This window comes from Triturus cristatus, chromosome 9, assembly GCF_964204655.1.
Source record: "Triturus cristatus chromosome 9, aTriCri1.1, whole genome shotgun sequence".
In the NCBI taxonomy this organism is placed as follows: Eukaryota; Metazoa; Chordata; class Amphibia; order Caudata; family Salamandridae; genus Triturus; species Triturus cristatus.
The window spans coordinates 1,030,278,641-1,030,305,625 of NC_140592.1; the positions used below are offsets into that span (position 1 = coordinate 1,030,278,641).

Here is a 26,985-nt window from a genome sequence, read left to right on the forward strand (position 1 = left end):
CTGAGCCAGGCATGGCGACGGAGAAGGACACTGGTGTTTATGGCCCTGGAGGCTGTATCTGCTGCATCTAGGGCACAGCATATCGAGGTACTAGTTATTGTTTTTCCCTCTTGAATCAATTCATTAGCCCTAGTCTTGTACTTTTCAGGGAGATGGTGCATGATGGTCTCTAGCTCATCATAATGCGCCCTGTCGTATCGGGCCAACAGCGCTTGCGTATTGGCGATACGCCATATATTGGCGGCTTGTGACGCAGTGCGCTTCCCTGACGCGTCTGGGAGCTTGGACTCTTTGTCAGGTGGTGGTGCTTCGCCTGAAGCCTGAGAATTAGAGCGTTTCCTAGCTGTAGATACCACTAGGGAATCCAATGGTGCAGGGCCTTTAATGTATGAAGGGTCTGTGGGGGCGGCTTTGTATTTCTTCTCTATACAAGGATTTAGGACCCTGGCCCTGACTGGGTCTTTAAAAACCTCAGGTGCATGTTTAATTATGCCCTTTAACATAGGTAGAATGGCAGTAGACCTATGTGCATCGTCGAAGGTGTCTAGGAGAAAATCCTCCTCCACTGGGTCAGTATGTATCTCCACCCCGTGGTAGTGTGCCGCCCTTTGTAACAAGTGGTGAAAGCCTAAGGAATCCTCCGGTGGGGATGGCCTAGATGGGTAAAGGTCATCCTGTGGGACATCTGGGATGTCCGGATTGTTATAGTCGTCCCATGGGTCTGGAGATCCAGTAGGGGTGGGGTCTTGTGGCACATCTGCTGGATCATAATAAGGGTCTCCCAAATCGTCTGGGACAGGAGACAAGGTGGGGGAACGATGAGGCGGAGGGGGAGGTGGGGAGAGTGGAGGAGGTGGAGGAGGTGGGGAGGGCACCCTGAAAGGAGAGGTAGCAATGTCTTTCCTTTTTGGAGGTGGAGGTGGAGCTGGTTTGTCCAAGTGTCTCTTTTTTGAAGACAATATCAAGTGTCCAGTCTTTGGATCCTTGGTGAGTGTTTTTTGCAGAGGATCCGGTGTAAAAAGTTCCTGCGACACTGGTTGTTCGGTCGGCGCCAAAGTTTTCGGGGCCGACGGCTTTTTAGGCTTATCTAAGCCGTGCTTCCTTGGGACCTCCGATTTTTTGCTCGGTGCCGAAGAAGGCTTCGGCATGGGAGTGTCGGTGCCGAGGGCCTTGTGATGTTTGGTCGACGCCGGAAGAGTAGGCTTCGACGCCGAAGGCTTTGGTGCCGGGTTCGGTGTGGAGGTGGAGGCCGATTTTTTCTTCGGTGCCGAAGGTTGTTTTTTGGCACCGGTGGTCGGCTGGCTCGAGCCCGAGCTGCCGGAAGGCTTAATAGGCTTCTTTACCGGGCCCGAAGGTGGGGTGTGAGAAGCAGTGTCCTTGGTCTTGCCCAGGCCCGGGGGCGAAGGTGTGACCGGAGCCTTTTTCGGTATCGGCGTGGGCGTGGGAGGGGGTATTGTACTCACGACCCGCTGCGCCGGGGTGATGTCCTCCACATCTGAGTCGTCGGCCTCGAAAGCGCTGACGAGGTCGTCGTCCTCCTGTTCGATGTTTTGCTGTCCCGGAGCTTCGACGTCGTCCCCGAAGATGTCGACTGGAGCGGAGGTCGAGGAGTGCGCCATGTTGCGTCTAGCCCGTCGATCTAGAATAGTCTTTTTAGAGCGAAAAGACTTGTAGGCGGGACAGTCTCGGGCCTCGTGTTCTGGGGAGAGGCAGAGGTTGCACACCTCATGAAGATCGGTGTGGGGAAACTTGGACCCACATCGAGGGCACTTCTTGAAGGGAGTTCTTTCCATCAGCCGAGACCGGAGCCGGAATAGGCCCGAAGGCCGCCGTCGACGACCGGAATCGAAGAAGTGCCGAAGAGAAGGTGATTAAGATGATTTATTAACTGAATGAGCTCGATGAGTGAGGATTTTGCATCGATCGTTGAACTGGAAAAGTTTGAAACCGGAGCGCGAAGTATTACATCCGAACCCGATGGCGGAAAAAAACAATCTGAGGATGGAGCCGAAGCCCATGCGCAATACGAACCAAAGGAGGAGTCCCCAACCTCGTGACTTCCAAAGACTTAACTATATATATATATATATATATATATATATATATATATATATATATATATATATATATATATATATATATATATATATATATATATAGAAATCCAAACAGCTGTCTCCCACCTCCAACCGGCGAGGAAGAAGCACACGGACACCAAATCGTGCTTCAAAGGTTTTAATGTAGATCAGCACCCACACAGCACGCCCTTACGCGTTTCGGCCACCAGATGGCCTTGATCATATATATATATAGTTATCTGGAAGAAAACTAGGTGTGCTGGGCACTGGGAGGGGGTAAAATCTCTCAGAGAAGGTGTCAGATAGATGTCTATTTGAGAGTTGTGAGAGTACTGGACCAGTGGAGGGCGGGAAATCAATGATTTAGAGAAGGTGTGAGAGTGCTGCCTTTGGGACAGGGTGGAAGAATGCTATTTGTGGGAGAAGGAGTTAGAATTTAGTCTGGGAGAGGCTGTAAGAGTCCTGTGTCTGGGAGAAAGTTGAAGAGTGTAGTCGCTGCGCGAGGATGTGAAAGATTAATGTCTCTAGGAGAAGGTTTGTGAGTGCTGTCTCTTCAAGAGGGTGCAATAGTGTTGGCTTTGTGGGAGGATGTAAAAGAGCTGTCTATGGGAGAAGGTGTAAGATTACTGGACTTGTAGGAGCTGCAACAGATCTACCTCTGGGAAAAGGTGTAAGAACCATACTTCTGAGATAAGATGTCAGATGTCTCTATGAGGCGTGTGGGAAATTCAGTTCTTTAAGAAAATGTGAGACTGCTGCCGCTGGGTAGGGTGTATGAGTGCTGTCTGTTGGAAAGGGAGTGAGAGTGCAGTGTCTGGAAGAGAATGTAACTGTACTGTGGCAGGAAGAAGGGGTAACATTGCTTTTCTGTGAGAGGATGCCAGATTCATGCCTTTGGGAGAAGGTGTACGAGTTCTGCCTCTTTGGGAAGGTGTAAGAGTGCTGGGCCACTGGAAGAGTGGAAAATGTAAGTCTTACCCAAAGCTGTGAAAGTGCAGCCTCTGCTATCTTTGTGAAAAACAATCTAAACATGCTAGACCTGTGGGAGGGTGTAGGAGTTCTGCCTTTAAGAGAATGTGTCAAAGCACTGTCTCTGCAAGAAGGCACCCATGTGAGGGTAGAAATGTGATGTCTCAGTAAAAGTTGGGAGAGTGTTGTCTATGTCGGAGAGCCGAACATTCTAGAGTGTGTAGCAGTGGAGACGTGATCTTGTTGCATTACAGTACTAATGATTTATGGTTTGGATTTTTTCTTTTTTTTGTATAAATTATATGCCATATGCTTTCCGACCCTGTTTTAGCATCCATTGGTCTAAAGTAATTTTTCCCCACTGGTCTGGAAAGAATCTCAAGTGTCAACCAACTGTTGAAAGGGGCTAAGTTGCTAGGACTCTGGCCTATGTCCTTTGCTCAACCACAGAGAGACTGATGCTGTGCCTAAGACAGATGCTCTGACAAAGTGCCTGGCTGATGCTGCTGGTTCATTTAGGAGTATAATGCCAACTACTTTGAGGTCTACATTGTGTAGAGCCCCTTCGGCTGATGGATTCTCTCTGTGGCGAACCATCCTTTGCCGTTTTGATGGCCTTTTTAATGCGTTGAAGTGCCTCTTGAGTCATATTCGCATCTCTTCCAACAACCTGAATGGGTCTTGCCTGTTCCGCATAAAGAGGTTACTCCTGCTCATCGTGCTATAGTCCTGAGTAATTGCGGTTTGTATGCACTCATTGCGATTGTGGAACATCCGATACACCCTCTGGGCAACTACCTTTGAAGGCCTCCAATATGACATCCCACTCCAGCGATATTGGGTTTTTCCGGAGCCCCCTGCGCAGGGATGCACTTTCCGCCCCTGCCCATCTAACCATTTCGTTATGCCATGTGTGTAATGAAGGAGCCTTAGTCGATTTCCAACGCATGGTGATAGATATTTTGGCTAGCAATAACGCCAGGTCCATAAAGCGTAACTGAACTTTTTGCACTGGTCTGCGTTTACGGAGACCAAGTAAACACACTAACGCCGAATCCCCTACATCAAGGTGGGTAACCATCTCAAGTGTTTGTATCACCCTTCTCCAAAAAGCTCTCAAACCCAGGCATGCCCACAGCATATGAAGTACGTCAGCCTCCAACATTTGACATCTAGGGCAGCGATGGATGGTGGACGGATACATCTTCTGCAGTCTGTGTGGTGTCAGGTAGGCTCGGTGTATTAGCATGCATTGTATAAATGTAAATTTTGCATTACGTGGGATTTTCCTGGGGTAATCTAAAATTCCTGCCCATTCTTTATCCATGAATTCTCTTCCTATATCCGTCACCCAATGCGCTCGGAGCATCTCGAGGGGGAGCTTCACATGTGTGCGGACACTCAAATATAACCATTTAATAAGAAGGCTGCCCCGACCCATAAGATAAAGTGCTTTTCCTAGTTCATGTGTCTGCGGTTCTACCCGGTCAGGGGATCATTGCTTTTTGATATAATGTACTAGCGCTGCATGTGTAACGTATAGGGTAGTGGGAGCCCCGGTTTCCTTTGTGAAATTGTCATGGTCCATAAGTGTCTCACCTCCGAATAGCGACCCAATTGTGTCCACCCCCGCTTCTAACCATGGACCAAGTGCCTGTGTCGTTAGTCTGCCGCTCGTAAGTGGAATCCCCATCAGTGGAATGTTATCTGCGTATGGACTGCACATAGATGTATATTTCAAGGCCTTCTTCCAGCAGTCCAGTGCCGTCTTCAACAGTGGTGGCAAGGCTGGGGGGGTTTTGCTACGAGGCAGTGATAGAGTATGCAAAAGCCCTTGTTCGAGGTGCTTCGTGGTATATCTAATCTCTTGCAGATTACCTCCCGCCGTCCAGTAGGACAGCCACTGCAGTTGGCAGGAGTAATAATAGGCTTTAAAGTCTGGTGCACCCGGGCCACCCCCTCGCTTGCCAATCTGTAATTTCTTAAGGCTTATTCTGTGGCGTCCCATTCCCCATAAAAGGTCCAGCAGAATAGTATCCAACGTGTTAAAGAGAGCTGTAAATTCGCAAAATAACATAGTAACCGCGGGAGCACCACCATTTTAGATACAGCTATTCTGCCCATGACCGATAGAGGCAGTGTGGTCCAAAACGCCACCTGGGATCTTATACCTCTAATAGCCTTTCCTAGATTACCCTCTAGCATGTCCTCGTGAGAGAGACAGACATTGATGCCCAAATATTTGAAAGTGTGTGTGGCCGTTTGTAAGGTCAATCCCCCAAAAGGAACAGTATTTGGGTGGTGCTGTTCATGAAAAAAGAAAGCGTTTTATTTGGATTCATTAATTGCGAAGCCAGAGACCCTCTCGAGTCAGCAAATATTCTCGGCATGGGGTCTAGGCCTCCCAAGAGGTCTGACACATAGAGAATTAAATCATCTGTGTATGCCAGCACCAGATGTATGGATGTGTTGATCGGGATACCGCACTGGGACGCCTCTGATCGGAGCCGCAATACTATTGGTTCCAACCCCAACACAAATAATATTGGGGACAATGGGCAGCCCTGTCATGTGCCTCTAAAGATACGATATTCTCGTGTAATATGTTTCCCAGACCAGACCCTGGCCGTCGGGGCCTCATACAAGAGACGTACCCATTTCATATAATCGGGTGGTAGGCCCAAGCGTGCTATGGCCTAAACATATAGTCCCAGGACAATGTGTCGAATGCCTGTCGCATATCCAATGCGATGCACCCAGCTCGTTGATAAGGGGTTAGATCTGAGGACATTATATGGTGCAGCCTCCGTATGTTTAGTGATGTGCTTCTCGCCGGTATAAAGCCACATTGATCAATGTGGATTAGCCTGTTTAAATATGGTTGGATTCGGTTCACTAGGACTTTACTCAATATCTTGTATTCCGTGGACAATAAAGACAAGGGGCGGTAGCCTGACATGTCAGCCAAGTCCCTCCCTGGCTTTGGTAGCGATACTACCAGCGCCTGGACCATGGTGTGAGGTAGATGTCCTAATTCAAGAGATTTATTGTACTCTGCCTCCGGCTGGGGTACTAGTATATCCGAATAAGCCTCAAAGAATTCTACTGGTAGGCCGTCCATGCCAGGCGCTTTATTACATGAAAGCCCCGAAATAGCGGCTTTAATTTCTCTTCTAGTTATGGGCCCCAAGAGCATGTTCCGCACATGCTCCGGGATCTGCGGGAACGGTAAGTCTGAAAGAAAATCGTCAATATGTATTTCGTCCAGTGGCAATGGCGTCCCATATAACCCTTCATAATATACACAGAAAGCCTCATTTATAGCATATTGAGTAAATACTGTGGCCCCTCCAGGTAGGTTGATATGGCTGATGATGGTAGTGGGTGGGTCGTCCCTGATTAATTTGGCTAATAGGGTACCCGATTTATCTGCATCAGACTGTTTTATTTGAGTGTAGGAGCGGTAATCAATCAGTCGGAGTGTTTCCAGCAGTTCCGCATGTGTGATGCGTGTCTCCTGCAAGTCAGTTCGCTTATCAGAATCATGCACTGCCTCCTGCTCCAGAACCGTCATCCTATCCTCAGTGGCCTTTAGATTCCTGTGTACTTCCTCCTTTGAGCCCACTGTGTTGCTAATCACCGTCCCTCTATCACTGTCTTCAGTGCGTCCCACTCAACTAGGATGTTTGATGCGGTGTTCGTGTTTTCAGAAAAATAGTTTTGGAGTGTTGTAGAGAGAGCACTGTGAAACACTGTGTCCTCAAGTAATTGGGGCCAGAGTTTCCATGTAGGAACTGGTGTAGGTATTCTGCCCAAAGTAATGGTAGTCTCTAAGGGGTTATGATCAGAGAAGGTCTTGGCCAGGTAGGTGGTGTGTGTCACCTGGTCCGCTACGGAGCGGGAACACAGGAGCCTATCTATTCGTGTGTGTAGCTGGTGTAAAGGGGAGTGGAAGGAGTACTCTTTGCCCAGTGGATTCCTCTGCCTCCACACATCATGTAGTAGCAAGCCATCTACCCAGCTGCGCAAGGCATCAGCCGGTTTACTAGCTACCGTACCATTTAGAGGAGGGTGTGAGTGGACATGACAGCATTGCAGACGCCCCCGATTATCCATGGGGTTGCCTCCCAGCCTGCTAAAATAGAATTCAGGCCTAAACAATACTTGTTCTGATCAAAATTTGGTGCATATACATTCCCCAAGACGCCAGGTCTTCCATCCAATGTACCCCTTAAAAATAAATACCTGCCCTGCGTATCCACCCGCTGAGAAGCGGGCTTTCGAGCTTCCATCTCTTTGAAATCAGACCTTGACGCGATACCATATTAAATCACTGTTTCTCTTTCCCTGTTTCTCTTTCCATGTTTTCAGTGGTTTTAGCTACAACACAGCCCAATCCATGCAGTGTGTCCTGGGCAACTCTCAATCAATGAGTCATGTATAGAGCACAACAAATCAGTGATAACCTGTGAGGGTCTCGAGGCGCTAGAGGTGGTGGCTGCTGCATTGAGGTATGATCATTCAAACATCCAGGTCTTTAGTTCTTTACTGACATGTAATCGTGATGCATGGCCATAAGAGGCAGATTCTGGCCACATGGGCAGCAAGCACTTGCAAAAACGACATACCTCTGTTGTACATGTTCTGAGTCTGAGAAGCATATCTGCTCTGCTATTGTCTGACTGTGCTATGCCTGTTCTCTGTATGTAAAAAGGCTGCACTCAAGTGGAGACTGTGGGAAGCTTGCACTTCCCATCTCTTCCTATTTTCTATTAGCTGTACAATAAGTCTTTAAAATATAGAGTAGCAGATATGATGAAGAGATGACGCCTGAGTTTATATTCTTAAAATAGAACAGAGTAGACAGACAGAGCTGAGGCTAGACCTGTGATCTGGTTCAGCTACAGGAATGGCATGGTCCCTTCCGAAGAGATCTGCAGTCTTCCCCAAGCCTCCCCACTGGAGGCCTACATCTCAGAGGACTGCACCTCTTCCACCGCTTAGGAAAGACATGATCCTCAGTAGAAAAGAAAGAGGGAGATAATAACTATTATAGAAGCCCCTGTAGACAGTTCAGTGTGTGGTAAATACATATTTTGTAGTAATGTAGTATTGGCAGAGAATGCTTTGACCTGAACAATCTTAGCATTCTCTGCCAATAGTCCTGATGTGGTCATGAATTGTACTTCTAAGAATGTTATGGTTCAAGTGGGGACTGTTGACTGGGTCAGTTACTGGTGGGCTTACAGCTGGATGGACCTGTCAACCGTGTAGCCACTCCAATAAATCTTCTGAACCTACCTGGTCTCCAGCACCTTCACTACAACAATTTCAATGCCATTACTATTATTAGTTTGCCAACATGACTAACTAATATAGCAATACTAAGCAAGCAATATCATGGCAGCCATCTGTTATCTATGTAAATGGTATTACTCCTTTCTGCGAATTTAGTCATCAAGTGTATTCAAGAAATGCCCAGATACTCATCAGAAGACCCTAACACATTGTAGATTTCCACAAGAACAAAATTACCCTACTGCACGGTCAGGTGTTGATGAGATCTTAGCAAAGAGTCCCCTTTAAGCTGCCCCACCCACACCAGTGGAAGAGAGGCACGTTAGGTCCAAGTGCCTGCTGCAACACCCACACTTACACCCAGTCCTCAACTTGTTTTTTTCTTTGATAGCATTCTTCTAAATGTCATGTATGGCTCTGGTAGGGAGGAAGCCACTATCGTTTATATCAGTTTCCGAATCTAACTCACTGCTATAACATAGCAAAAGTTGATAAGAAAAATCATTACCCACTGTTGCTAAGTCGTAAAAGAACTTCAAGGCAAGGCTATCAGGGCTTTCTGAGAGCCTGTCAGTGCAGCACAAAAGAAAAGCACGGAAGGTGGTAGGGTCTGGTATTTATTTCTCACATTTGGGTCAGGGAGAAGAGGTCATTTTATGTTTTACTCCCCTGTGTGAATAACTGGTTTCTAAATCCAGTAATTCACTGCTATGACAAATACATTTGTTAACAAAAGCGGTTCCTCAATATTGCTGTCATGACGGAGTCCCAGGCTGCTCTGGTTGAGCTCTCTGAGAGCCTGAGAGAGCAGCATTGGGAGCATAGCCTCTGGAAGAGAGGGGAGGAAAGGCACAGAGTGGTGGGAGTGGGTGGCAGGAGGCCATGTATTTTATTCATTTTGGGATAGGGAGGAGAGGCCATGTTATGTATGGCTCCCCTGTTACTCCTCTGCTAATGCGTAGCTGTTGAAAGCGGGGCAGACAATTTGGGGGAGGGAGTTCCATACAGAAGATAAAAGGATAGGTGGGTAAAGAGTGAATTAGTGTGATCTTTTTCACCTTGGGGTTCTGAGGGACATCATATACAACTTGAGATTTGCTCTTGTTGTCTATTTCATGTCACTCAGAACCCCACAGTGAAAAAGATCCCTGTAACTTGCAGTTATCCATCTATACTTCGATGTTATGCACACCTCTAACGGATCTAAGTGATCCTCTAACTCCCCCACCTCTCAAGAGATGTGGGAAAGGTGGTGAAGTGGCAGATCTCTGCCATCTTTTCCTGCGCTGCCCGGAGTCTGCAGACTCAAGGGGGTAGTGGGGTGTTGCTGATGCTCCGGTGTGGCCAAAAGGCCTCACCAGGCACATCTGTGGGCTTCTGTAGAGCTGCGGATGAGAGGGAAAGGTTTGTCTCTGCTAGAAATGACTCTGTAGTAACCAAGCTCTTTATAGTGAACAACAGACCAAGTGGGGGCCATCGCTTGCCTGCCAGCAGCCTACTAAAGGGCTTTGAAGCCTCACTCTTGATATCATGGAACAATACAGAGAAGGACATTCCGTTCCACGCATGCCGTTCCAAGAGATGTCAGCATGTGTGGACTAAGGCATATAAGTAAACCACTACAAACTTACAGGGCAGCTGTCAGCGTAGCGCCAGCTCTCTGCTCTCACGGAAAGCGATAAACACAGCTCTCGAATAGGGAGGGGAAATACAGGAGCAGAGCCTGGAGGAAGCTGACATTTATTTATTTATTTAAACTTGGGTTATGGGCTTATGGGGTCTGGGGTGAGGAAGTCTGGCTGGATCTCAAATATTTATAATTTAAATATTGAGGGAAGTATAGGAGTGTGGCAGGATGTCACACATGTGTGTATTTTTTAGAGGAAATGAGGTAGGTAGAAGTGTAAAGCGTATCTCCTGCTGCACACCTAATGCATAGGGTTAGCTGACAGGGTGTTTAGTGTCATGCAGGAAAAGAGAAAACAGTGGAAGACAAGTTATTAATAGCCAAAGATTTCCATCTCGGGTTCAATGTTATAATAATACACAACCCAAGCTTTGTTTGTGAAGCTTATGTCGTCACTTGAAACGCCTCAGTGGAAACCGACCCTTTATAATAGCAGCCCCATCTACATTTCTACACAGGGTCATATCTAAGTAAACACTGATGACAGAGTCGGGGTGCCAGGCCCATGTAACCTGCCCATCATTCTCCTGCCTGCTCCAACTCTATGAACTAAACTCAGTGTTTCGCTTTATGGAGCGACACCTGAGCGTAGTAGGCCATAGCTGCACATAAGGAATCTGTACTGCGCATACTGGGTACGCATGATCATGAGTGTAGAACTTTGCACTCTAGAGCGGCGCCCGACTTGTGAAGGAATCATGCATGGGCATATGGAGGGGGCACAAAAAGATTTGAGGCATTTACAGGCATTTACTCAAGGAGAGGGAACAAGGGCCAAAGCTACAGACTTTGGAAGCCAGACTCATGGTTTATAATCCCATCCTCGGCACTTAATATTTCTATTATTCTAGACACATCACTTTATCCCCTCAAAGTGTAAGGTGGTGTAATGCAAATATGGGTAATTGTGTAAATATGCATGATGTCATATAAAAGGCAAATGTGTAGTGTTCTGTCTAGAAGACTTCCAATAATGCGCAGCACATCCTGGTTTCTGAAATCTGGTCTCGTCTGTACCACCCACATAAATACATATGAAACTTTTGTATGTAGAGCACCTTTTGTTTGTGATATATAAAAATCTCACCTGCACTTCAGAGCTATATTTGCACTACACAAAATGTATGCCTAAAATAATATAAATGGCACTCAAAGCTGCAGTCGGGTATTTGAGATGCTTCCTTAGCATTTGAAGCCATACCTGGGCATATGATGACTTCGCATGGGCACGGGCACGGGCACATGAGGCTAAGCCCTGGGAGCAGGAGGTTGTATTAGGGTATATAATAACAGTGTCTGCCAAATGTACCAGAGAATATGATGCCTGTGCTATTGATGTATGATGTTAGTAGTAGCTGTTGCATATCAGCACTATACCCTGGCTTATAATTACAGGACCCGGGTGGAATAGGCCTATAGGGCAATCAGGCAGTGCCCGATGGGCTGGTCTGGCAGATCAGTGTGTGGGCCGGTTTTTGGCTGTTTGTGGGGCTATTATATGGTCTGCTGGACCAGTTTGTAATGTTGATTTCCCTGATATTAAAACAAACGTTGCCTGGAACAAGCTGAAATACATGAAGTCTTCCATAACTCGCACAACCCTTATGCAGCACGTCCTTACATGTTCAAAACTGCCCTGATTTGCAAACATGGCCCACATTTTAGCTACCTAATTTACTTATCGGGGTGGTGGGGGGGGGCACTTTTATTTTTGTGCCCAGGCCATTTTTCTGCCCCAGTCCAATCCTGTACAGGACCTTAATTAATAAATAGGTGGTAACTAAACTATTCTTATCTGTTGCAATATATAGTTTTTTACTTTATCAGTATTGCAATTCTTGTTTAACCATTCGTTACAGCTTTGGCCTCTCAGATTTTCCTCCACTTCAAGAGAAAGCCGTCACCTCTCTGCTCCTAGTAATATGTCCCACGCCCCATCTGTCCATGGGAATCTTGGCCCTGCCTGGACACCTTGACACATCTGCCCCAGGCAATCCTAGTACTATAGTGACCCTAGTAGCAGAACTGTATGACAACAGGACCTCCTTTGCCTCTGGTGGTCTTAGCAATAGAAGGACTCATTAACCCCTCTACCTCCATGGTCTCAGCTCTTCCCAGTACCTCTGACCCCTCTGCCCCTGCATCAATACCTTGTCATCCAGCAGAGCGGGGCTGATTCCAAAGAAGGGTCTCATGGCCATGCCAGGCAGGATCTCATCGCCCCGGTTTGATGGTCTTGGAGCTATGCAGATGCCCCCCGTCTCTGTGGGAAGAGGCAGAAAAGTGAGCTTAAAATACTTATACATATGCATATTTACAAGTTTGTCATTATTCTTCTTATTATCATTATTACTATTATTATGCACCATATTGTCCCATTGTTCATCTTACAGACACCTAAATGGCGTATGGGAGAAAAAAATGCCATTTTTCCCCTGCTCTGTGGAGATGCCATAAATGAAGAGTATGGCATCGCCCATCCGTATGGATTGGGTGCCTGATGCACAGGGTCACCCCTTCTCAATCCAAACCACTGAAGTCACAGACACAAGCAAGCAGATTTGCAAGTCATCTCTTCTCCACACTTTGCACTGAGGGCACTGCTCATGTCCCAACACCCCTGGCTGTGCCAAGAGTGGGCACTTTCCTTACCTTCCAGTGTGCAGACACTGCAGCACCATGCTGCTTCCTTACTTCATCCACAGTTATTACCAGCTAATGGCCACACCTACTGTACCCATGCACACAACAGAAGCAGATTCTCCATTAGTGCTTTGGGGCTGCGCCCCCCAGAAATTCCTTCACATTCCTTTACATATGTGAAATAGAGCGATTCATTTAGAGATACAATCCTATCTCTGAACAAATTGATATATTTAAGTCTGGGCTGTCTGTCCCAGGCTGCCTGCCCTGGGTAGCACTGAAGCAGGAGACAGAAGCCAGGCAGTAAATCAACTTTCTGAACTTTGATGCACGACGCAGGGCTTACTGTTCTAAAGCCCTTCATTGCCATTGTAGCCTATGGCTGTATCCACTACTTGCCGGTGACACTTTCAGCATCATGGTTTCGGGCGCTGGAGTCTCTGTCCCTGCGTGAGAGCAGCCATCCGTCATTCACAGTCCTAGATCCCACCCTTTCCAATTCGTCACACATAGGAGTGGATGCAAGCACGTGTGATTTGGAGCCTTGTCCTTGGTACTGGAGTTAGAATCAGGGACGGCTCCTCCGTTATGGCAGAGGAGAGTCGCCCCCACCCCCCTCCCTGCTAAAAGCCAGCAGAGGCAAAGAACAAAAATACATTGATAATTAAACATTTGTATTAGCATTTTATTTTTTGTCCTGCAGGCTACGAGCCAAGGAAGGGTGTGGCTACTCATACTGACGCTGCAGCTGCAGCACCAGGGAGGAGGGGGGAGTGGTGGGTACTGCCAAGTGCGCATGACGGTTTGGCCGGCCCTCTTGGGGCCGACCAAACTGTTATGTGCACTTGGCATTTCTCCACCCGAGCTGTGTTGTACAGCTGGTTGGAGAAACCAACACAGACTCTCAGTCTATGTTTGAGCGCTGAACTGAGGCGGTCAGACCAATCCCAGCGCTGCTCAGTAATAGTATTCCAAGCATGAGAGCTGGGATTGGGAGCTGAGAGTCTGCGCAGTGTGCAGCAGTTCCTGGATGGGATGCGAGGGTCGGGAGTAAGGCGGCGGACGTCAGAGAAGGTTAGTGCTATTTTCTTTGTTTATAATTCTGCTTGTGTTCTCCCTCCCCCCTCCCCACCATGTCGCAATATGAGTGGCCTCTACTGGTTAGAATGCTAATCTTCTGTTATGTATATTGTGCTGAGAACCCCTCACCACGCTAACCTCTGCCACCGTGACACTCCAAGCTCTAGCTGCACATCACTGACCCCATTAGAAGTGGAGCTGCTGTGTTTGTTCCCCTGTAAATTTTGATCCAAAAGATGAGCAAGCCAGGGTTTTTGTTCCCATATGATGTTGATCCAAATATCCGAGTCAAGCGCAAAGCAAGAGATACGTGCTTACAGTAGACAGTTAACTGCTATATGACATTAAAATTGGCCCTATGGGTTTAAATACCTTGGTATTTTCGTTACTCGAGACTCAGATCTCTGTTATGAGCATAATCTCCTTCTCCCTTTGCTGCGACTCAAACGGAATATTCAACATTGGAGATCCTTCCCACTGTCCTTGCTGGGGGGTGCCACACTATACAAAATGATGGCATTACCGCAATTCTTGTATACACTGCAGAACTCTCTGGCCCCAGTACATGCAGAATACTTTAAAAGTATCAAGGACGCGTAGAGGGAACGGTTATAGGAGGGGAAAACACCACGAATAGCGACCCGAAAGTTGACGAGAGGGTGGTACGACGGTGGCATAGGACTCCCGGACATCAAAAAAATGTATTCGGCAGCACAACTAACATTAATTAACCAATGTATATATAGGTCCAATGACGACCCCGGCTATAGGATGGATAGATGGCTCCTCCCCGAGGAGCACTATACCAAGGTACTGTACACAAATTCTGCAAAATTAAACTTACCGGGACCAACCAAACACTCTTTTTTTTTTTTAAACTGGCCCTATGGATTGCAGTTTGCTCCCATCGATGGCAGGTGCAGGATTTGTTGTGCACACTCCCATTGATTACTGTAAGACATTATCACACAAGGAACGTAGCAGTGAAGTGCGACTCGTATAGTCCGCCGCCATTCTGTCCTTTTGCTTAAAACTGTCCCTAGCTTGATGCCCTTAACAACAATTAATGCCAAAAACAATGAGTGTTAAACACTAAGGCAATGCATGTCAGCGCTTTAGTTAGATGAGTTAGCAATTTAATCATGTTGTGTTTCTGTATTTGTTTCCGTGCATACTTTGAGCCATGCCAGGTGTGTACGAGGGGCTTTGATTGAGAGCTCTGATGCGGACGCTGAAGCCAAAGCAGAGTGCCTGTCAGTGGGTTCGCCTCTCTGCAGAGCACACACACAACAATGGTCATGTTTTCCAGTTGTAATTCCAATGTTGTGAAAATGTGTGAAGAAAGTGCAAAGATGGCAAAATATTTACAGGGAGGGCAAAAGGAAATAAATTACTTAAATATGAGTGAATGCAGTGTCTGTTTGAAAGTGGTGGAGTGAGGGAGACGTGAGAAGTGCTTTCGGGGAAGAGTGAAAAGAGGGTGCTGAAGAAGAAAGAGGTGGTTGAAGATGTGCAGATGGACGAGATGTGAAGAGAAAAAGGACATACATATATAACATAAAATGCACATAAGTGAAGGCTAAAATTTCCGCAGGCCTCAATACTATGAAAATTTCAGATTTGAAACATTTTGAAGATTAATTATTTATAACAAATCCTTGTTGTTAATCATCTATCATAAACAGCTAACAAACATTGACAAAGCTAATCGTACTGACAGGTTGTAGGTGTAGGTCTGTTGTTGTGTAATATATCTGGATGCAATTACATCTCAGAGAAAAACCAAAATAGTTACATGTCAGAGAGAAACCAAAATACTGATCGGGTAGCACACTATGGGAATCTCAGAAATGTATTTTACATGTTCCCTTTCAGAGAGCCTCCACATTTTTTATCCCACTTAAAGACCTGTCTTCACATATTTCTACATGACTGATTGCAATCAGCAGCTGTCGGTCTTTCCCAAAGCCTGGTCAGAGAATTTTCTCTCAAAGTTGATGCTGCATGCAGTGCAAGACACTGGGCAAGCATTTCACTTTATAAGGTTGAAGTTATAGGGCAGTTTTTAATGTGTTTAATATTTCATGACTATAGGTTCCCATTTCTTTATAAGCCTTGCTTTATCACTAAATTAATTTGCTTTAAAATGCACCATTTGCCAATCTTTTTAATAATTTTTTTCTCTGGAGGAGGGCCCAGCCTAGACCCTATATTTGTCCATTAAGCTTATTCAAGTCGCTCACAACATAAATGTTATACCAAACTTTTATACCTCACCACTTTCAAATGTCACCAGCCGCCACTGGCACACAGATAGGCCACTAGCAGATCCACCCATGTGCTCTTTACATATATTCATAGAGATGCCACCTGTTGTCTCACACTGGTACCCACTTGCTCCAAAAAAATAAAAATAGTGGATCTTCTTTGCCCAAAATCGGGAGTGATACTCAGCCCCCACAAACCCCATGCTGCTGTTCAAAAGATTGAACCTTCTCTTGAGTGCCTCCCTCTTAGGCGGCTAGTGGCATGCATGTGTTGACAGTCCACCCATGCACAATATGCTACTACCATGAATGTGTGTTTAGTCAAATTTGTGATGGAGGTAAAGGGCCAGATTTACAATAACTGGCGCATCCCTGCAGATCAGCAGTATTGCGCCAGTTATTTTGCGTGACGTTTAGAACCCCTTGCGCCACCATGGATGCGCCACATTTACAATGCGGTGCACCGTGGCGTAAGGAGAGACAGATGTGTGACATCTGTCAGCGTATAGGTGACGCAGTGCGGGAGTCGTGTCGCAAGCGCGACGCAACTCCAGCACTGCTCAGGGGCTTCCTATACTTGCAATGCTGCGTCACTCCTTAGGCGTAAGGTTTTGACGCAGCATGTACATAAAAGTGACTCAGTGAAATCTTGTAGATTTCACTGCGTCACTTTTACGGGGCTCCCTTGCGACGGAAAGCCCACCCAACATACATTATACCTGACACAAGTATAATGTAGCGCAGGACTTTACAACGTGACGCATCTCACTAGATGAGTCATTTTGTAAATCTGTTGCATGGTGGCACGTGGTTTACGACGCCGCTGCGTCACAGAAGTGACGCCACAATGTCATAAAGATGATGCAAGAGGCTTGTAAATCTGCCCCAAAGTGTATTATGCGATACCAAAGGGGATGATGGACGGAGCATTTGAGCAAATCAAACACTCACCCCCAGTCAACTGATCTGGGTTTAATCCATCATCATTCTTTAGCTCACTCCACCACCCCAGCTCAGACATGGCCATATGCAAATCAGTCTGACGCTGTGCCTCATGGGAACAGTCCAGTCCGAACTTCCAAGCCATGTCTTCCCTGGATCGGAAACAAGCATCCTGGGACCGGTTTCGGGTTCATAACCCTCATCAGCCAGGCTGTCTTGAATCCAGTAGCAAAGTGCGCAAGGGACCCACATCTGGGCATACCCTGCCAACTTAGGGCGAACAAAGCGATACCAAAGGGGATGATGGACGGAGCATTTGAGCAAATCAAACACTCACTCCCAGTCAACTGATCTGGGTTTAATCCATCATCATTCTTTAGCTCACTCCACCACCCCAGTTTAGACATGGCCATATGCAAATCAGTCTGACGCTGTGCCTCATGGGAACAGTCCAGCCCGAACTTTCAAGCCATGTCTTCCCTGGACCGGAAACAAGCATCCTGGGCCGGTTTCAGTTTCATAACCCTCATCAGCCAGGCTGTCTTGAATCCAGTGGCAAAGTGAGCAAGGGACCCACGTCTGGGCATACCCTGCCAATTTAGGGCGAACAAAGAAGGCCAGACCTTGTATTATTATATTTTATCATTGGACAGAAAGAGTGGTGGACTTAGAATGGTTTGACAAAGCCTGTTCTGTGCCCGACAGAGCACACCAGTTGGTCACTGAATGGCTCTTTCCTGGGTGACTGCTGTTGTCTGTCCCTTCAGTTGGGTCTGTCTGTCTCTGAGGTTCCCAAAGGCCTGTGGGAATCAGATTGGTATTTAGTGCTGGTGAGAAAGTTCTGTTCCCAATGTGGGCTCAGTCTGACTGGACTCTGTCCCACAGGACCTTCTGTGCAGGATGCCCGTTGAGTGCCCCCCACACTCACACAAGCTTGTTTGTGCATAACTTTCTGCAGCCCCTTCACCCTTCCCTGCAACTGTTTGGAGTCCTAAGCACCACATGTCCCTGCTCCCCGTGCCCCTGCTGCAGTTGGTCCTCACTTGCACATGCCTCCCTTGCTGATGCCTGCACCACTTCTTGGGTTCCTGCTACCATCCCCACTGTAGAACTATGGCTATACCTGCTGTGTGTGCCTAAGTGTGTGTGTCCACAGCTTGCACTGCTGAAGGCAGTATGGTACCTGGTCTGTGTGTGTGTGAGAGGCAGATGGGGTGCACTGCAGTTGCCTACTCTATTCCAGTTTGTGTGCAGGGGAAAGGGGTACCGCCTATGCCAATGTGATATCTGTGATACTAGCGTGGTACCCGTTCTCTCTGTGGGGGTGACACTCGCACTGGTGCTGCCTGTAAAGTGTGTGTGTGTGTGTGTGTGTTTGTGTTAAGGTTTGGCTTTCTAGCATGACTGATGTCCATGTGGGCTCTGATGTGTGTGCCTAACTGAAACTTAAGACAACTGCTCACAATACAAAAGCCAACTCGCCTGGTATTGTAATTGTTTGCTTTTATTCCAGAAAACGGTTTATCTCCAATGTTCTTTGGGCTCAGTATTTATAACAGTGTCTTCCTTATGGGTCATTGTTTATGTGGTTTACTTTGCAATTTCTTCCAGCAGAAAATTCATTTTACCGTTAAGCTTGTATGTCTTACGGTGTGGTAACCTGGCACTCAGTCACCTTAACAGGGGATGGTAGGGTGTTGGATCATAACCAATGAGTCAGTCATATCCTGACAGATACTCTGCCCATGCCCAAAGAGATGTGCCTTCCCTCCATGTCCACAAGGATGCCTCTTTCCCCTTACTATATCCTACACTTGCTTCCGCTCCCAGGAGCGTAGCTTCACTGTGGGTGTTTGGGGTGTTACACCCTCCTAATAAATGTTTTCTGTAGTAAATAGTTGAGAACAGGTGCTACGATTTTTACATGCACACAGACGAAAACACACAAACACACATTCTCTGTGGAAGTTCTTTAAAAATTGTGGTTATTTTACAAATATTTTATTTTAAGTACCACTAACAATCCGCACTGCTCTCAATTTCGACTGCCCTTTAAACTCACCCCCCCCCCACACCACCCTCATGTCCTGCTTCTCAGTCAGTCAGTCAAATCCACTTTATTCGGTTAATAAAACACCATATAAGTACTCAACAATAACATGTACAACACCCTAAAACAAGAAACATGTTAAAATAATCTTAGGCTCCATAAAATTCAATTTGATTGATATAAATCTGAGCAAAAATGTCTTTGTCTAAAGCAAGAGATACAACACATTTAAACGGTAATTCTTATTCACTCAGGACGTAAGAAGGTACACCTCAGGTTAAAAAGGCAAACAATTAAAACATCTTACATATGATTCTAAAAGAACAACAGCGTTACTGGGCACGATGTACCTTCTTTTCCTTTTCCTAACGGCGGCGACTAAAAAACTAGCAATATATAAAAAATCTACCAAGTGTCATTCAGCATCTGAAGATACACTAAAACCGGCAGTAAATGTGTAAAACCCTTTCCCTTTAAAATTGGCAATCAAACATTTCTGCTGATTTCATGGAAATGATCACAGAACATAATAAAGTGCATGGTGTCTTGGGTGGAAAAATTATCACATGTGCATGGACCTAGATCTTCCACCCTGCTCCAACTCTGGGGGTCAGCCAGTATACAATGCAGAAGATTAAAATGGAATCTGATTAAAAGGAGGCGATGGTATGGCTTTGTTAATACTCTCAGGTAGGGTTCTGTCGATGGAGATGTTTTTAACAAGAGGTAGGCTCCTACCATAGGTTTCATCATCTCTTTGGCCTCTCCCTCAGTTTACATTACGTTTAAATAATGTTTTTGACCCAGGATAGGTCCTCTTTCCTAACCTTGTCTGTAGAGCCAAAGAGATTGGGACGTCCTAATTTCTTAGTTATCGACTTAACATACTGTAGCCATGGGATGCAACAGGATCTGTCCAATGAGAAACAATCCCGAGCAATCTCTCTATTCATCAACAGTTCAGGGTTAATCCAAATCATTAACCAACATACAATAGGAGCCAGACCTATCGGATCGGTTAAAAAGCCAAAACCTAGTTCTTGGTGGATGATGTACGAAGGGGTGGATTGCGGAACTGAAAGCAAGTCCTGAAAATATTTGTTTTCCACTATCTGTAAATCATCCACCGGCTTATAGCCCCAGATTGCAACCACATACTTCAAGATAGCGATACATTTTGATCTATAAATGTTGAGCATAGCTTCAATTGGCTTAGCCCCAAATCTCTGTGCAAAACCTAGGAGAGCTGCTGTAGATCTTGCCATAGCGTGCTTTTTTGCTTTCCGTTGTGGTCCCCACAAACCCTTCTCATCAAACAGAACCCCTAAGTATGTAAATGAGGTCACCCTTGTTATTTCCGACCCTTGGCAGTGGAATGTCTTATGCTTTTTAGGTTTCTGACCCATGACAATGGTGTGAGATTTGGCTATATTAACGTTTAAGTCCAGTGAACACATGAAGTCCGCAAAAGAATCCAGGAGTCTCTGGAGCACCACTGCTGTGCGGGCTAGCAGAACCGCATCATCTGTGTATAAAAGAGCGGGGATTGCCCGCATCCCTGCTTGAGGTATTTCTTGAGAGGCTATACACAGGGAGGATTCAAGATTATTTATATATAGAGATAAAAGGAGGGGCGCTAGAATGCAGCCCTGTCTAACGCCTCTTCCAATACGAAAGTACTCAGTATAGTTGCCCCTCCGGTTAAATCTCACCCTCGCATAGAGATCCCTATGCAGGTCCACCAGAAAGTCAACTATACAGTGGACCATGCCCATGTCAATTAGTAATACCCATAGTTTCGCCCTATTGACTCGATCGAATGCCGAGGACAGGTCCATAAAGGCCAGGTGTAATGTCCCTGCCTTGGCCACTGTGTATTTCCCAGCTAACAGCTGTAACTTTAGGCACTGATCGATTGTACTCCTGCCCTTCCTAAAACCATACTGCAGGTTTGACAGTACTCTGCTGTCCTGTAGCCAATCCGTTAATTTGCTGAATATCAAACTACCCACTACTTTCACAACTGAATCGATCAGGGATATGGGCCTATAGCAGCGCGGGCCGTCCCTCTGGCCCTTTTTAAATACCGGAATGATGGTAGATTGAGACCAAGACCTTGGGAACCCATGCTGACTTGCCCCATTAAAAATATTTGTTAAAATTGTTGCCCAAAATGTCACATTCATTTTATATAGATCAGCCGGAACACCGTCCAGTCCGGGAGCCTTATTACTGGTCATTTGCTTAATTGCCAACCCAACTTCTCCCTTGTTAAAAGCCAATCTCTGTGAGCCTGCACTTTGAGCAGAAAAGGTAGGAGGTCTCACGTCTAACTGATCCTCATATATAAATCTAAAATGAGTGGTCCATTGAATTTCCGTAATATTGCATTCCAACGGGGAGTTGCTAGTGCCAGAAAAAAAAGGTTTGTTTACCATCTCACAAAACCTGGCGCTGTTCTTAAGGACATCCACCAAAAGTAAGTAATTCCAGACTTCTTGTTTAACTTCGGTTTTACGGGTTTCTAGGGCACTACTTATAGATCTTTCTTAGTGCAGCTATATGGAGTTTATCTTGGGGTACATGATTTAAAGCAAAGAAAAGTTTTTGGTGGGCTTCAGTACATTTGTGGTCAAACCACCTCTCACATACAACCTTACGATTACTGCTAGGGAGTGTAAGACCCTTAGCCACCAAACCACAAATCCTCTCAAAAGCTGAGAGAGTTTCTACCCCCGTCTTAGTATGGTCAAGACAGACCCCAAAATCATCAATTGCGTTAACCCATAGGTCTTGGAGAAAGAGGTCCGGGACTACCTTGCTCCATTTTATCCTGTGACCCTGGTCTGCTAGTTTTAAACAAGTTTCAGTAGTGGCTTCTCCAGGTTTGCCAATTAGTCCCATACCTGCCCTCAATGTAAGGTAAATAGGATTATGATCACTAAAGTGTGACTAGAGTGCATTGTAAGAAACCACCTAGGATAGTAGGCCTGGAGAGATGAAGATAAAATCAATTATAGAATCCAAGCCTCTCGCCTTAAAAGTAGGGATCCTGGGCTTATCTAAGTTTTATGCTTGGTTGCACGAGATCAGATTCAGCCAGAAGGTCCTCTAGAAATCCCCCTTGCTGTGTGTGCTCAAAATGTGAGCCGAATCAGTTTACAGGGCCCAAAAAATCTGTGATGTGACAATTCTTTGAGCATGAATGAATATTAAAATCGCCTAGGATTATTATCGAATAAAAAGTGGTTTGTTTCTCCCTATAGACCTCTAAAAAGCATTTTAAATTACATAAATGTTCATTAGTAAAACTGCTTTCAAAGGAGTTATAAAAGTTAACAATGAGAAATTTTGATATATGGGCAGGCGTTACTTCCACCACTAAACAATTGCAGGTACCAGAATCCACCCAACAGTGTGTTCCTGGCAGTTTGAGGGAAATAAGAACTAATAATCCCCTCTTAGGTCTGCCAGCAGGTGAGGGCAGAGCGGGTTCCCAACAGCTTTTATACCCGTCCATCCAAAAATTGTTTTCACTGTCCCATGTTTCTTGTAGGCCAACCACATCATACTCCCTCAAAAAGTCAGACCTACTAAGATAATTTTTTTTGTTTCTCAGGCCATCTATATTCCAGCTAAGAACCCTTAAATGTGGTTTATCAACCTCACTAGCCCTATGACTGGAAATGGGCCGGGGAATAGCAGGACTAGGCTCGACTAAGCTGTGCTTCTCACATCATGTATGTTAACAAGATATGCCAGCATGCTTGTTGGGAAATCTGAAGCTCACATTGCTCCAATTTTACAGACCAAGCTATGCCCCTGTCTGCTCCCTGTTCAAAATTCTTCCAGCTTCTTACCCGTTTGCCACCAAGTATCCACGATGGGGCAGCGGCTCTCACCGACCACTCGGAAATACCACTCCCAGGCCTCTGTGTTGATGGGTTCGCCAACTGCAAGGGGAAGTTGGAAATTTGTTTATTAATGAAGAACTCGGTCTATTGTAGCCAATTGAGAACAGATGAAATGCTACATGACCCAAGAGTTAGGCTGTGAATCTATCTAAAGCGAACCTGAACAATGCTTTGGGTTGCTGACTATCAAGTGTACATAAAGACAGTTTGTTAATTATCGTATCCGATGCTACCTAGAATGGTTCTTGTCTACCAACCTTTCGTGATAAGCTGTCTTGAACAATGGGTTAGTTAGGTGAACTTACTATAATCTACTGGGGTATGGGTTTTTGAAGGATCAAACAAGGGTTTCATGTGGTTTGATAATTGGTCTTCCTATAATGCATCCAAAGCACGGTTCTTGATAGCTGGCCTTTCTATAACCCACTTACGTCAGAGACGTTGATGAGTGAATTTCCCATAATGCATCTAAAACAATGATTTAAAGGCTGCTTTTTGCATCATGTAATCAATCAATTATTTTGATGGATGACTCCCCCAATGCACCTGAAACTATGTGTTTGATATCGGACCTCTCAATTCCATACCTGAGAGTTTCATATGATGATCTTCCCATAATGTGTCTGAAACAATGAGAATAATAACGGATTTTCCCATAATGTACTCGCGCAAGGGTTTTGATGGATGACTTCCTCATAAAGCATCTCTAATCAGGTGATCAATTACTGATCTCTTAATGGCACACACAAGCTAAGTGATCAATAGCTGATCTCTTCATGGCGCACCCAAGCTATGTGATCAATGCTGCTCTCTTAACGGCACAGCCAAGCTATGTGATCAATGCTGCTCTCTTAATGGCACACCCAAGCTATGTGATCAATGCTGCTCTCTTAATGGCACACCCAAGCTATGTGATAAATGCTGCTCTCTTAATGGCACACCCAAGCTATGTGATCAATGCTGCTCTCTTAATGGCACACCCAAGCTATGTGATAAATGCTGCTCTCTTAATGGCACACCCAAGCTATGTGATCAATGCTGCTCTCTTAATGGCACACCCAAGCTATGTGATCAATGCTGCTCTCTTAATGGCACACCCAAGGTATGTGATCAATGCTGGTCTCTTCATGGCATACCCAAGCTATGTGATCAATGCTGCTCTCTTAACGGCACAGCCAAGCTATGTGATCAATACTGGTCTCTTCATGGCATACCCAAGCTATGTGATCAATGCTGCTCTCTTAATGGCACACCCAAGCTATGTGATCAATGCTGGTCTCTTCATGGCATACCCAAGCTATGTGATCAATGCTGCTCTCTTAATGGCACACCCAAGCTATGTGATCAATGCTGTTCTCTTCATTGCATACCCAAGCTATGTGATCAATGCTGGTCTCTTCATTGCATACCCAAGCTATGTGATCAATGCTGCTCTCTTAATGGCACACCCAAGCTATGTGATCAATGCTGCTCTCTTCATGGCATACCCAAGCTATGTGATCAATGCTGCTCTCTTAATGGCACACCTAAGCTATGTGATCAATGCTGTTCTCTTCATTGCATTCCCAAGCTATGTGATCAATGCTGCTCTCTTAATGGCACACCCAAGCTATGTGATCAATGCTGCTCTCTTCATGGCATACCCAAGCAATGTGATCAATGCTGCTCTCTTAATGGCACACCTAAGCTATGTAATCAATGCTGCTCTCTTAATGGCACACCCAAGCTATGTGATCAATGCTGTTCTCTTCATGGCACCCCCAAGCTAAGAGGTTTGAAGGATGACAGCCCCAGAATGCACCTTAAATGGTAAGTTTGATCTCAACGTAACGTACCTGAGCCGAGGGTTTTGATGGATGATCTGTCGTGTTTCTTCACCCATTCATCTCCATACTTCAGCAGCAGGCGGATGGCTGTTGGCGCTCCATAGAACTGGTTGATTCCTAAACGCTCCACGGTTTCCCAGTATCTCCCTGAAAGATGAAACTGAATAAGCCACTGCTAGGCCAAACTGCAAAGATGCGTCACAGTAACTAATTGTTTGTAATAGATTACGGGTGGGGATGACTTTACTGAAAAGTCACTAGAATTAGTAGCTTTGCAGATAAAAGGTTAGGTAAGTTATTGCCTAATATGATTTGTTGCTCACTTTGACCTATACCTACAGGGAACCTGTTAATTCCTTACGAAAGATATTTAGACTCAGCACAAGAATTCACAGTGGAAGACTGAAGGCAATGACAGTGGGTGTAAGCACATTCCGCTGCAAAGTTGACGTTGGCTTGTCCCGTACCAAAGTATACAACAAGCATTTGCAATGCAATACGTCTCGCATTTACGGGAGTTTGAGCTATTGACACCACTTGCAGGTTTTTAAAATACATAAATAAAAGGCATTGTTATTTACAATGCCAATAGCTGAAACGCTCGCAAATGCAAGACATATTGCATTGTAAATGCTTATCTTCATGAGGGGTTGAGTCAAGTGTTTGAAACAGGACACATATTGCAATCTATATATATTGAGAGCATAATATTCTATTGAGGTTATGGGTGGGATGTCTGGAATTATGTGACAGAGGAAGACCAAGTTGTACAGCAGGTTGACTAAATTATAGTGCACGGAAAGGCAAATTATGAGAACATCTTCCCATGAAAAACAGCTCAATGGAATGGCAGTTACATTTAATACTTATGTGGTACCTGTCTTACGAGGAAGTACTTTACGATTAAAGACACTGGATCTAAAAGCTATGCAACATGTTTGTAGTTATTTTACAGTCTGAGTGCACTGTTGAAATAACTGATGCTTTGATGTGAACGAGAATTAGTGTTAACAGCGAGGAAAAGAAACCAGGACAGAGAAGGAATCATTCTGTCCACCTTGTAAGATTTACATTTAAGAATTTCATTTTTTTTTCCTAGTGGAGACAAAAGCCCTGCTTAAATGCATCAGACGTGGATGTTTATATTGTCTGGGCAACATGGTCACATTTTTAAATGCCTGGTCTCATCATTAAATCGTTGACGGTGTCGGTTAAGTTTCTAAAGTGCCTGGCGCAGTTTTGCATCCGGAGGGCAGCACTTTTAGTAACTTCTGAGCTAGAATTTTTTGGTTTTTGCTAAAGTCTACAAATTATAAAGCAGATGATGGATTGCGGGGCAAGTGCGGCGCAGTTATATTTATAAAGAAGAAATTCCCCACTTTTTAATGAAGTGTTTGAATAAAACCTTGTTGCCTTGGTGTGAACTGTTTTACGAAGGCAACGCCCTGTCCCTGTCCCCCCAGTTTCTCTACAGCTCTCAGTACTGCCGGGGGTGGCGGGGGCTTGCATCGTGGGTCCAGGCGCTACACCCCAGTAGTGCCCACATCAGATACATGTATGCACCTGTAGAACAGCGCAGCCCATGCATTACTGTTGCACTTACAGTTAGAACAACACCAGTTGTTGGCGACGCAGTCTCTACAGTGCTCTGCTACCGCTGCAGGGGACGCTCTTCTTGGGGAGAGGGGAATACTGGGGGGACGGGGAGGAAGGGCAGTGGAAGCCTCTACATGGGCCTTAGGACGGCCCATCTTGTCAAATCTGAGCTGCACCCCGCGGCGCGAAGCAGAGAGCGAGGAGCTACAGAATGGGAGGGCCCATGGCCCCTGCCATGACCTTCGACCCATCCAGGTATAGATTTACATACATTCGGTGCTCCGTCACGTGCCCCATCCATACAATAGGAGGACGTGGCTCTTCCGTGACTTTAGTATGGGGCGACGGTCCTCACTGTAGTAGGAGGGGGAGACCAGCTGATTATTAGAGGAGGGGGGGGTGTCATCCTGGGGCCAGCAGAAAAATGGGGGCTTTTTATTCAAAGCTCAAAGGCCGGAAGTGCTGGGGCGAAATCACTGCTACGCCCAGGAAGCCTATATGGATACTTGGCAATGTTTGGATGGCCTGGTGCATGTGAAGCGCCGGGAGGGATGAGGTAGAGTCAGTCACAGCTCGGGCATGTCTGCAGCCAGAAAGAAAGCAGTGCTTTGTTTATTAGGCCTCAAATCATACAC

At 45.8% G+C, this 26,985-nt stretch overlaps 1 protein-coding gene across 1 annotated transcript in view; it reads right to left on the bottom strand.

The window, feature by feature from the left end:
* Positions 1-26,985, bottom strand: part of LOC146799276 (acetyl-coenzyme A synthetase 2-like, mitochondrial) — a 172,445-nt gene that overhangs the window by 29,172 nt on the left and 116,288 nt on the right. Inside the window, exons 7-9 of the mRNA XM_085626771.1 lie at positions 24,764-24,901; positions 22,875-22,967; positions 12,183-12,295 (exon numbers count right to left, since the gene is read on the bottom strand). Of these exons, the coding sequence (XP_085482897.1) occupies positions 12,183-12,295; positions 22,875-22,967; positions 24,764-24,901 (344 nt within the window). The remainder of the gene's footprint in view (positions 1-12,182; positions 12,296-22,874; positions 22,968-24,763; positions 24,902-26,985) is intronic.